We start from the raw sequence: 12,515 nt of genomic DNA, 5'->3' as shown, positions 1-12,515 counted from the left end.
CCCAATGTGTTTAGGCTAGGAGTGGTGGATTAAAAGAGCTGGAATCAATCAATTTCTTGGAAAAGAAAAAGAACCGTCCGGAGTTGACCTATGAAGAAACAGTACAGGTGGATGTGCTTTCTTTGAAACTTCACATGATACTAATGCATAGAAAAACCCAACACTATAATGAGATAGTATTGTTCCTTGCTGGGAAATGCAAGCAATAAAGGGGTAGGATTGGGTGACAGCAAATTAGATGTATCAATCATTGACTTGTCTCTCTCTCTCTCTCTAGACTCTTCTCCTTCAAATTTCCCAACCACTTTCATCTGCAGACACAGAGGCAGTGGCTGTGGGTGTAGGAGAAATAAATCCCAAGACAGTGCTTTCCCCTTCTCAAATGGTTTTCATGTCAGACCAAGAATCTGGGGAAGAAGGAGAGTGGGTGTCAGGGCCCGACTTTCGAAGCTTCGAGAACCGGACCGTGAACCAAAGGACTAAATCAAAAACAAACGAAAAAAAAAAAAAGAATAAAAGGAAATAAAAGTAAAGTAAGAAGATTTGTTTTGAAATTATTACGGGAGGAATTACAAATATAAAAGGAAATACAAAAGACTCTAAAAGACCGATAAGGGACTGATGCTCTGGAACGACCTTCTGTGTGACCGCACAGCTTTCGAACGCTCCTCCACTTCGACCGGTATCTGAAAAAAAAAAAGAGTAGAAAGGAATGAGTATAAAAATTTATACTCAGTAAGCCACCTACTTGTAGACTCTTGTTGCACCCTAAACTTAGCAAACGATCATGGACTTTCTCTTGGTTCTAGAACAACTGATTATGGTCTTAGCTCATTAGGGCTTTTTCCCCATTGGAACTTGTCCCTTCGGACTTCTTTGGTTCTTAGACCTTTTATTTATCCCACAGAGTTCCTTTTTATGCTAACCTGTGTTGGACTGGTGCCTTGCGAGTGGCTACCTTGGTATGTGTATGAGATTACCTGGGGTCTTGCCTAGGAAGTGAGCTGCAACCCCCTAGTCCCATGATAATCCCCTTGTATTTGGGAGGGCTACCTCCCCTATTCCATCCAGTTAAATGGTCAATTACGACGTGGGTATCCCCTTTCCCATACTAAACTGCTATCGAGCAGTCGCGTCCTGATCAAGAACCCGTTGGTCCCCCACGAAGCTATATCACCATCCACACACAAGTAGCCTAAGGGTACTCTAAAGATATTTCATGTGCCGTGATGGTCTGTTATACTATTAGGAAAGGTTAAGTTTATTCCATGGTGATTTGATGCTCTAACCATGAATCTTTGGACTTAATCATAAAAGTGGCCATGAAAATTAGCTGAGTACGTACATAACTATCATCCAACGTCATCAAACAATATTCATGCAAAGTAAACAAACAAGCTCAACGGGCCGATAACTTCCATCAACTCCTGTAGCGCAGATTTCACAAATTCCCATCCTCCTTTCAGCATAGAATATCCATATATATAAATAGCACAAACTTAAAACTTAACAATAATACTCAGGTAATTTTCATATTCATTCACATAATGCATCCTACTTCAATAATCAATTACCTCACACGACACTACGCCTTAAAATAATTAAACTGCATGCATTCCAAGCGACTCCTACATGTATTACTTCCTAGAATTTCGTGTGGTGACTTACTGATTGACGTGTGTTCTCGTTCTCCGTTTAGCGCTTCTACGCTAGGGAGGAAATTCAGGAAAACAGAAGCCGAACGGGCTGAAAACGATACCTCACGCGCTCACACGCGCATGGGGAAGCATTACACGCGCGCGTACGGACGCGCATGAGGGAAGGAAGACGCGCGCTCAGGTGTTGGCACGTGGCGCCCGGTGAACGGTCATCCGAGGTCGAGGTCGTCGGTTCGAAACCGGAAGGACGCGCTGGAAATCCGAATTCTTTTACGCTGACGCGTGACAACTCGAAGCCGGGTTGCGCGCGGGTAATCGGGTAGCGAGCCGCCGATCTTCGAATCCTGCCCGACGCGAAGTATTTCTTTGATTTTTCGTTTCCAATAGACGCTTGACACGTGGCCCTTCGTCTCCGGCCAGCCTCCTCCTTTCTCCTGCGATTTCCAGCATACGATTACCTTTTTCCATTTTCTTTGCATTTTCACATTTCGTTCTACTTAACTCGGATCAACATGGTTCCTTCACGAGATTTGTAGAGCGTATATTCATCTTTAGGCAGGTATTTTTCTTGTAATTTATTCCTAATCCCCGGGATAATTATCTTAGTCTGAAGATGGCAAGAACCATCAATACCTACCTCTTTGACGAACGCCGGAACTCCCATTTCCGATCTGAATCGATTCCAACTTCCTTCACAGGTTTTGAGCGTAATCCTCTGTCGATTAACATACTCAAAATTTTAGGTTATAACTCTTACTATATCTCACAGATGGAAGGAAATCCGAGAATTTAGATTCAAGAACTTTACCTTTAGATTTTTCCTCGTTTCTGGATGGTTTTGGACGATCTAAAGGTTAAAGAATGTTCTCCTCTAAGTTCTGTGAAGATTTCACGAAGAAGGCTCGGCCGGAACCGGATTCCTCGTGGCCGGAGCGGCGGTTACCTCCCTTTTATCTCTCTAGAACTTTCTCCCTCTCTCCTCCTTTTCTATTCTTTTCTTTTCCCCACTTTTCCTTTTTTTTTTTTAATCATATCTCACTAAACTCAATTCCAGAACTCAATTTCAGGGGTTTGACAGAAAGGGAGGGTATAATGACTAAATTACCCTTTCAAGTTGACTTTGACCCTATTAAAATTTTCCATCATTTTTTCTTTTATATTTTTCTTTAAGTTCTTCCTTTATTTTCACTCCTTTTTCCTCTTCTCACCTCCAACTTTAGTCTTTAAGACTTTCAATAAAATATTTAGAGTTCAACTTTAAACGAAAAATTAAATTTTAAGCTTTCAGCTAGACGGTGGGAAATCCAGGAGAAAGGGAAAGATAAAACCCCTTTTCCTTTTCAAGTTAGGCCATCAATCTTCTGTTTCATTTCCTAGTAATGTTTTCTGAAATGTCATGGATCAACTTGGTATTGCTTTCTAAGTCCTCTTCTTCGTTTTTTTTTTCTTTCCTAAAGGTGTTCGGAAATCTCTGCGACCACTATCACAGAACCAATGGCGGTGATAGCAGCGCCAGTCCCGGAAAATCCTCCGGCGGCAACGCTTATTGGGCAAATGGAAGTTGAATTTTTTGCCAACTGCCAGTGTTGTGGGCTGACGGAGGAGTGTACAGAGGCTTACATCGAGGGAGTCCGCCGTCGATTCGACGGAAAATGGATTTGCGGCCTGTGTTCGGAGGCAGTTCAAGACGAGATTCTCAAGTCCGACGTCGTACTAATCACCACCGAGGAACAAACTAATAATAGCTAATAATAGAATTTGAATTAGTTACGAGACGGAGGAGTTGAATTCAAATTCATCCACAAAAATCTCCACAAAAATCTCAACCAATTCCGAGAATCCCCTATAAAAGGACCTCCCTCCCCATCACTCAAATCACTCCTCCTCTCAATCTCAATTCAGTTTTCTGTTGTCACCAACAACTGGTATCAGAGTGATCTTGCAGCAGCAGAAAAACAAGTTGAGAACTACGTTCAGCCCGCCATCCCGAGGTTCGACGGTCACTATGATCATTGGGCGATGTTGATGGAAAATTTTCTCAGATCAAAGGAGTTCTTTGATATGGTGGAAACAAGTTATGAAGAGCCAAATGTAGGCGAGGTACTCTCAGCTGATTGACAGCAACTGTTGGCAGCATCGAAGTTGAAGAACCTGAAGGTCAAGAACTATTTATTTCAGTTCATTGATAGCACTATCTTGGAAACAATGCTTCAGGAAGAAGACATCCAAAGAAATTTGGGACTCTATGAGGAGGAAGTATCAAGGCTCAACGAGAGTAAAACGTGCTCAACTACAGGCAGTTAGGAGAGACTTTGAAATTCTCCAAATGCAAAAGGGAGAAACAGTGAATGATTATATTGGCAAGGTTATAAGTCTTGCAAGTAAAATGAGGATGCATGGTGGTTCAATCACAGATGTTGCAGTCGTAGAAAAGATTTTGCGATCACTAACACCAAAGTTCAATTACATTGTATGTTCTATCGAAGAAGCAAACAATGTCGAGGAAATGCAAATAGATGAACTCCAAAGCTCCCTGTTAGTACATGAGCAGAGGCTCAATCGTACAAGTGCAATAGAGGAGATGACAGCCTTAAAGATATCCACACCAAGTGAAATTTCAAGCTCTAGAGGTAGAGGGCAAAGAAGAGGCAGAGGTCGTGAGAGAGGCAGTCGAGAAAGAAGTGGAGATGTTGGCAGGTCAGCAGACCTAGTCAGAAACGATTATAACAATAAAGGCAAGAGACATTTTGATAAGTCTAAGGTGGAATGTTACAGATGTGGACGCCTTGGACATTACAAAAATGAATGTTATACCAGACTCCAAAAAGAGAAAAGAAATCAATCCAATTTTGTGGAGAGAAGAGAAGAAGAAACATTATTAATGTCATTCCATGCTATAAAGGTTGCAGATCAAGGTGTATGGGTCGTAGACTTTGGATGCAGCAATCATATGACAGGTTGTAAGGAATTTTTCTCAACTTTAGATGAAAATTTTCATACTACGGTCTCTCTTGGCAACAATTCATCTCTCCAAGTGATGGGCTTCAATGCAGCAAGAAGGATACTTCGTTATGTGAGAGGAACCTCTGATTTGGGGGTATTCTACAAAAAAAGAGATGATCCGAAGATAGTTGGCTATACAGATAGCGACTATGCAAGTGATATAGACGATCGTAAAAGTACTTCAGGAAGTATTTTCTTGATGAGTTCAGGAGCTATTTGCTGGTCTTCAAAGAAGCAACCTATTGTAACACTCTCAACGACAGAAGCAGAATTTGTGGCAGCATCAGCATGCTCGTGCCAAGCAATTTGGTTAAGAAAAATGCTTGAAATTCTTAATCAGAAGCAACCAAATACGACGGTTATATATTGTGATAATATGTCAACTATTAAGTTGTCTAAAAATCCTGTGTTGCATGGAAGGAGCAAGCACATCGATGTTCGATTTCATTTCTTGCGTGATTTGTGTAAAGAAGGCATTATTGAACTCAACTTTTGCCGAAGTGATGAACAAATCGCAGACCTATCTTAGAAGATGAAATGAAGTCCTAAACTGATTCCGCAGAATTCAGTTTAAGGGAGGGTGTTGAAACTAATAATAGCTAATAATGGAATTTGAATTAGTTACGGAAGAGAAGGACGAGGTGAATTCAAATTCATCCACAAAATTATTCACAAAAATCTCAACCAATTCCGAGAATCCCCTATAAAAGGACCTCCCTCCCCAACACTCAAATCACTCCTCCTCTGTTGTCACCAACAAGTCATGGCCAAGCACATGAGCTTCTGCAAGAAATTCGCCGCCACCGCAGGGCCACCTCCGGACCCGACGCCCCATCTGATAACGGCAATGAGACAGATCCTCCGCCGAGTTTAGACTCCCCAAGAGCCTTGAGGTCCAAGCGGACCAGTCGAACCTCCAGCGCAGACAAAATTGGCGGCCGGGTTCTTGGTTGACATGAGCAATGAATTGACAGATAATTGGGAATAGAATCGATCTTGATGCTCAATGTGAAATGGTAAGGCGTTAAGTTAGATCTCTGAATCTGTAATTTTGCAGAAATATAGTTTTTTTTGCTATTGCTTTCGTTTTATTTTCCGAGAGAAAATTGACTCTGAAATAGGAATAATATTAAATAACAAAAATACAAATTAAAGGAAATGGGTGACCTAAGAGAATCAATAATTGAGTTTGAAAAATAGGTTAAAGGAAATTAATAAAATTAAAGGTGTGCAGAATTCTTGGTTGTACTTGTTCTGCTACAGCTGGTGAGTGTTTGTTTAATGGACCCGATGGCCGATGCAACTCCAACTTTCAAATATATTTAATTAGAAAAGAAAAATGTATAATTACATTTTGTCATAAATAAATAAAAATAAATAAATATTTACGGATAAGGTCAACATGCATAGAAGCATGATAGATAGATATAAAATGAGACGCTAACACATAGAGAGGCACATTGTGGCTTAGGTTGTAGCGAGTGCAAGCAAGAGGAATACGCATATTGGCCCAAAGTATCGGCCATTTTTATTCTCAAAATCCACCTTCCTTTGCATGGCATTATGTGTTTGGATTTTAATATATGCTTTTTTCTTAATTAGCAAGTGGCATCATTAATCAGATTAGATTCAACCGCTATCATAAATTATATATATAGACGATTATTAAATACTACAAATAAATAAATTTAAAATTAATTTTGAAGGTGCAACTAAAATAGTATGGCAAATCAACTATTGGCGGCAGCTACTGGAGTCACTAGGGTAGTTGTGGTAGTCGCCGGAAGTAGATAATAGCTGGTAGCTGACGGAGGTGGGTGGTGGTGGCAGCGGCTACTAGAATGGTCACCAGAGATGGAGTGATGGTTATTAGAGGTGGTTGGTGGCAATTGTTGGCGAAGGCGGATGGTTGGGGTGGTTGCGGCGAGGTGGATGTGGCGGCTGTCGCTGAAGTGGTCGTCGGTCGCAGTAGAGTGAAATTTGAAGTGCGAGGGTAATTTGTATATTTTATATTTTATATTGTATAGATTCTAAGTCGCTCAAAATAATTTATTTCTTAAATTCATTTTTGAGAAAATCATTTTAAGTGGTAATTAAATACGGCAACTATTACAATAAAGAGTGTTAAATAAAATAAAATAATACGCGAAGAAAAGATAAAGTTGTGCAGATATTATCCCACAATTTTAGATTATTTTTTTATTTTTTTATTTAATGAATGAGAACTTTATATAAAATGAAGATAATTTCTTTTATACACAAGGAAAGAATATTATATTTGAAATAGTTTAGTTAGGAATAAGTTAAAATAGGGAATATAAAAATCAAAGCGACCTTTGAAGTGTATAGATGGAGTTACATTACATCAAATTAAGGCTGGCTCTTAATAATAACAAAATATATAATTAAATGTGAAAGGGCATATAAACATAAAATGATGTAATTAATAATGCATATTATCTTAATATTTAATTCAAAACAGCCACTGCAGTCCCCATGTTCTAAGCATAAGTTCTTACTTCATTACTCTCTCTATTTTATGCGTTCCTCTTCTTAGCTTGTTGCCTCATACCTCTCTTTCTTTGATCGCCTCCATATCTCTCTTTCTCAAATGCCTCAAAGCTCTGAGCAGGAAGAAGGGCAGCAGGGTGGTGCCGGGTTGCGGTGGGTGACACATCAAGGGATCCAGTTTCGGAGGCGACGAATGGCAGTGGCACGGCTCGGGGGGAAGAGATCGGGGCGGCTCGTGGGGTGGGGGAGGAGGCTGAGGAAGATAAGGCTGAGATGGGTGAAACTGAAATGCATAGCCATGGTGAAGAAGGTGAAGAAATGCTGCGCAAGTTTGATGAAGGATATGATGGAAGCAGGGGCATATGGTGACTCCTATCAACACAGGCTTCTCTTGGAGACTTCTTTTGCCATTCCAATTTTGGGCGTCTCCTTTTCTACCCATTCAACTCATGCTGCAGCTTCCGCATAAATTTCTATCTCAAATTTGTCCATATAGTTTCCTCCGAGATTGGAATGACTTTTTAAGTATTTAAGAAAATCACTTAAAAAATTATTCCAAACGAATCCTTATTTTAATTTTTAATTACGTAAAGATAACATAAAGTTTTTTTCTTTCCTACCATAGTGTTTTTTGTTTTTATTGTTCTATTTCTATCAATCAAGCTTGTGTTGCAATCTAATGTGTCCTTATTATTATTTTTTAATGATATTTTTAAATGATATTAATCCTTCTTAAATGATTGTTTTTAACTTCTTACAATCCTAAACTTTAAATTTTTTGGATTTAATGATTCCATAAGTTTTTTAAATTTACCTAATAGGTAAAATTAAATTATATATTGGGTCTCTTTAGTTTCAACAAAATTAAAATTAAAATTAAAATTTTAGTTTGTATGATTTTATATTTAATTCCAAAGAAAGATGGGAAATAGATGTTTGAATTTCTTATTGGGCCCAAATATTTTAACTTTGGGCCTTAATTTCCAAAAGTTTGATACCCGAGGCCCATTTCTATATAGTCCTAATTTCTTCTCAGCCCAGCAGGTGCAAACCCTAATCTCGCTTTGTTTGACACTGCACATAATTGGAGCCTTGTAGGCACCCACGAGGCCAGCTAGTGGCTTTCTCTCTACTTCCACGCTGTCCAATCTTTAATCGATACGTTCAGTGTAATACTCATTTTCGTGGATTTTGAATTCTGAGGTATGGGTTTCTGATGATATTATTATTTGCATTTGGAACTGAAGCTGTAATTTTGTAACATCCTCATAACGATTCTCGTTTTATTATTTTTCTTTTGTTGTGTTTAGAAGGAGTTTTCCAGTTCCTTTTTAATGTTGAACTTTTAGGAATCCTTTTTAACGTTCAATTTTATATTAACCAATTATATGAATACCAATGCGTACAATAAGTGTTGCAGTTGTGCTTTTTTATCCTTTTTTCTTTTTCTTGAGATTGATTATTGGAAACCAGTTTATGCTACCAATCTAAAAAATCTGTAATTGTATAAGCGAGAAAGCGAGTGGAAATATAATTTTTCATTGGAAGTTGATTACTTTGCTCAATATATATTTTCCTAGTTATGGGTGAAGAAGTCAAGGTAATGATTCCAGAGTCAGTTTTAAAGAAAAGGAAGAGGAATGAAGAATGGGCATTGTCAAAGCAGCAAGAACTTGAAGTGGCCATAAAGAAGAATGCAGAGAATCGTAAGTTGATCTACAACAGAGCTAAGCTATATTCAAAGGAATACGAAGAGCAGGTAAACCTTCTTTTTTTAAACCTATTTTATTATGTTGGAATCCCTTAAGTTGGGTGCTTTCTTTTTGGTGCATTTACATTTTGTTCATTTGGGTTGTTATAGGATAAAGAGTTGATTAGACTGAAGCGTGAGGCAAAATTAAAAGGAGGATTTTATGTTGACCTGGGGCTAAATTATTGTTTATCACTCGCATTCGTGGGTATGTCTATTTTTTGAGTGAACTGGTATATCATTCGCTATACATGGTATTATGTTCTGATGTCTCAAATTTTGATGAAACATCAGTATCAATGCCATGCACCCAAAGACTAGAAAGATATTGCAGCTGTTGCGTTTGAGGCAGGTACAATATCAAAGCTGTAGTTGTTAAGCCTGGTAAATAAAGCTGGTAGTTACCGATTAGTATGGGGGTGACATAGCTGGTAGATTTTGTTTGGACGATCACTGCTTTTTTCTACTACAGATTTTCAACGGTGTTTTCCTCAAAGTAAATAAAGCAACATTGAATATGCTGCACAGAGTGGAGCCTTACGTGACCTATGGGTACTTTTCTTCCTAAAGCTTTTGTTTCTTTAAAACAATTTACCTCCCCAACAGACTGAACTATTATTAATTTGACCTTTTCAGGTACCCCAATTTGAAGAGCGTTAAAGAACTTATTTATAAGCGGGGTTATGGGAAGCTAAACAAGCGGACAGTTGCATTGACAGACAACTCAATTGTGGAGCAGGTCGCTCTCTCTGTCTTCTCATTCTTAGCTAACATGTTAATTAGTTTTCTTACCTTATCCTATTATTAAATGAAGGCACTGGGTAAATACGGCATTATCTGCATGGAAGATCTCGTCCATGAGATCATGACTGTGGGTCCTCACTTTAAGGAGGCAAATAGCTTCCTATGGCCGTTTAAGTTGAAGGCACCCTTTGGGCGGATTGAAAAAGAAGAGGAATCACTACGTTGAAGGAGGAGACGCAGGTAATCGTGAGAATTTTATCAATGAGCTTATCAGGAGAATGAACTAGATGAGGACGAGGACGAGGACCAGTTTTGTTGTTGTCACTCATTCTTGTTTTTCCGAATTAACTAGATGGATACTTTCTTTTATAACATTTCTTCAAAATTGTTCGCACATATACTACACGTAGTGGTAATGATCGAAAGTCACCTATTTGCTTTTGAATTCTATGTTCTATGTTTAGTTGCGGCAATAGAAATTTCACACCAAAATATGAGTCAAATCCACAAATATTATCATAATCATCTTTCCAAGCTATTACAACATCATCTTCCCATTCCAATTGGATGGATGCAGTGTTGTTATTGTACAGGCTCAATAAGAGACGACTACGAAAACTATATAAATAAAAGAACAAAGTTTTCCCCATCTAAATGATAGTTGTACAATATTTGTATTTCAGAATTGAGTGGGAGCAACAAAATATTTAGTCAGAGAATGAATACATCTAAGGGTAGGAGGGATTTTTCTTTTTTTCTTTTTCTTTTGTTCTCAATCAACCTCTACGCTCTACAAGAAAGGCACAGCACAGCCAAAACGAAGTTGCAGAAGAAATGGAAGGAAAAATTGTCATAAGATGAGTTTCAATTTCGTTCTCCACACTTCACCAATCACCTTCTTTGGCGAGGGATTATCGGGTCCTTTATCTCGTTGTCCAGACGTAAAGTACAACCATCCATCCCAATACCCAACCAGCGTTGTCTTCACACGGAATGGGAGCTTCCCTATCACTGACCATTGCTGCAACACAAATTTCAACAAAAACATGACTCAACTAAACCAACCCCCCACCATAGTTCTAGTCCTTTCTCTGGATATTTGCAATCATACAGCATAATAACACAAGGGCAGTGCAAACAAGGAAGGAGTTGTCTCCCTCTTTGAGATGAAAACGATAATATTATATTAAAATTTTAAATTACGCAAGGAGTATATAAAATGATTGATACCTGCAAATCCAAGTTAAATTGGAATACTTCTCCATTGAGAACCATCTTCTTGGTTTGAGGATGCTTATCTGTCGTGCCCCCAACAATGACAATTGAATTGTTAACCACCACCCAAGCAAACTCAATATGGGAATCCGGTTTTGGCATTGATGGCAGCACTTTCCATTTCATATCATCATCCAGCATGTAAACATCACTGTAAACCACCTAACTCAACCCACAAGATTGAATATAAACTTCTTGCATTCTAGTTCAAGGCCTTTTTTTCAATCAAAAGGAGTGTCTTAACGACATTAAGAAGTTTCAAAATCCTTAGCAGAGATCAAATACACGAGAAAAGATGTTGACGAAACTAAGGGATAAAGCTGTAGATATGAGCTTACCTCATTCCTGCGAGAGCATTTGAAAATAGGGGATCCTGGTTTTGCCATAAAATCACCTTCTTGACCTCCGATAACATAAAGTCGGTCATCAACAACAATACATGCCCTGCAACAAACCAAATACACTTAATGAAATGCAAGAGAAATCCATGCAGCGACTGCAAGACGAAGTTAAGAATGTTTTGATCTTTTCGAGGTCTAATAGAAAGACTACTCTAAGCATGCATATAAGAAATACCAAACTAGGTCACTCAAGGAACAAGTCATCAAGGCTTATAATCATCAACAAACTGGAAATGCGTATCAAAATTGCATTTATAAGTCATCACAAAAGACAGCACACAGACCTGTGAGGTCCTCCTCGAGGAATAGGTATCTCGCTCCTCCACTCCTTTTCTAAGGGTTTCCCATCCTTCACAGCAAGACTCCAATGCTCCAAACCAGGTGTGTACCGGTTTTCCTTGCTACCACCCATCACATGGAGTCTACCTCTCCAAAGTTGAGTTGCCGGTGCATACCTGCAAACATCTCATCATGTTAAGACTACTTAATGGTATGACTACTAATATAAAATCACAGTGTCAGCTTCTTAAAAAGGAAAAATACCTGGGGACTGGTAATGGGGGCATATCCTGCCATTGCTTTGTCTCTGTATCGAGCACAAATGTATGAGCAGTAGGCCCCCGGCACTGTGGACCGTATTGCCCTGTGACTACATAAATGTACCTTCCATCAGTTGCCATCCCTAAATGTGAATGTGCCATTTCCTTTGGCATATCAAATCTTCCTCCCCATGTGTTATCAGTAAAATTATAAACGTCAACATGTGAATGTACCTATAACCACCAACAGAAATGAGATACAAAAATAAGAGCCCAATAACAGAGACTAACATGTCCAAATCTTCCTTTCTGACCAGTAATTGGTTACAATATCAATAAATAAGTGTGTACCTGTTAGTCACTATAAAAATTAGGAATAAAAAGCAGAGAGCCTATTAAGTCTGATCAAGTATGCTGATTTTACAGAGCAGTCTCCTATTCTGCCATCGGAAAAATATGCCTAAATTTTGCTACAAACTGATATATTGGTTCTTTAGACAATAAGTAAACAGCCTATACAAAAGTTCTTCAAGGAAAACAAAAAATTGCAGAAGGTTGCAGGATATTTGGAGAAATCTGCATTATTTTAAAGCAAGTTTGCAGGTTTTTTTTTTTTTTTTTTTTTTTTTTTTTT

General features: G+C 38.6%; 2 protein-coding genes, 1 long non-coding RNA gene and 1 pseudogene across 5 annotated transcripts in view; 2 read left to right on the top strand and 2 right to left on the bottom strand.

The window, feature by feature from the left end:
• The window catches only part of LOC111493204 (proteasome subunit alpha type-6-like), a 3,385-nt gene extending 2,958 nt beyond the window's left edge, over positions 1 to 427 (top strand). Inside the window, exon 7 of the mRNA XM_023142850.1 lies at positions 1 to 427. The gene's annotated coding sequence lies outside the window, so the exon portion shown is untranslated.
• A 102-nt stretch (positions 428 to 529) lies between these two features.
• On the bottom strand, positions 530 to 2,670 carry LOC111492928. Of its 3 annotated transcripts, none has more exons than XR_002719942.1 (4): positions 2,467 to 2,670; positions 2,296 to 2,373; positions 1,669 to 2,092; positions 530 to 686 (listed from the first exon to the last, which is right to left on the bottom strand). It is a non-coding gene; the product is annotated as an uncharacterized LOC111492928 (long non-coding RNA). The 3 variants fall into 3 exon arrangements; XR_002719943.1 differs by having other exon boundaries at positions 1,760 to 2,092; positions 2,467 to 2,669; XR_002719941.1 differs by lacking the exon at positions 530 to 686 and having other exon boundaries at positions 1,440 to 2,092; positions 2,467 to 2,662.
• A 5,370-nt stretch (positions 2,671 to 8,040) lies between these two features.
• On the top strand, positions 8,041 to 10,111 carry LOC111492849 (annotated as a pseudogene).
• Positions 10,112 to 10,289: 178 nt separating this feature from the next.
• Positions 10,290 to 12,515, bottom strand: part of LOC111492848 (kelch repeat-containing protein At3g27220-like) — a 4,515-nt gene continuing 2,289 nt past the window's right edge. Inside the window, exons 3-7 of the mRNA XM_023142331.1 lie at positions 11,886 to 12,115; positions 11,627 to 11,797; positions 11,280 to 11,385; positions 10,897 to 11,103; positions 10,290 to 10,687 (exon numbers count right to left, since the gene is read on the bottom strand). Of these exons, the coding sequence (XP_022998099.1) occupies positions 10,517 to 10,687; positions 10,897 to 11,103; positions 11,280 to 11,385; positions 11,627 to 11,797; positions 11,886 to 12,115 (885 nt within the window). The 3' untranslated portion in view covers positions 10,290 to 10,516. The remainder of the gene's footprint in view (positions 10,688 to 10,896; positions 11,104 to 11,279; positions 11,386 to 11,626; positions 11,798 to 11,885; positions 12,116 to 12,515) is intronic.

This window comes from Cucurbita maxima, unplaced genomic scaffold (assembly GCF_002738345.1).
Source record: "Cucurbita maxima cultivar Rimu unplaced genomic scaffold, Cmax_1.0 Cma_Scf00018, whole genome shotgun sequence".
Lineage (NCBI taxonomy): Eukaryota > Viridiplantae > Streptophyta > Magnoliopsida > Cucurbitales > Cucurbitaceae > Cucurbita > Cucurbita maxima.
Note: the sequence above shows the minus strand (reverse complement) of the source record. Positions and strands in the feature narration are given on the sequence as shown.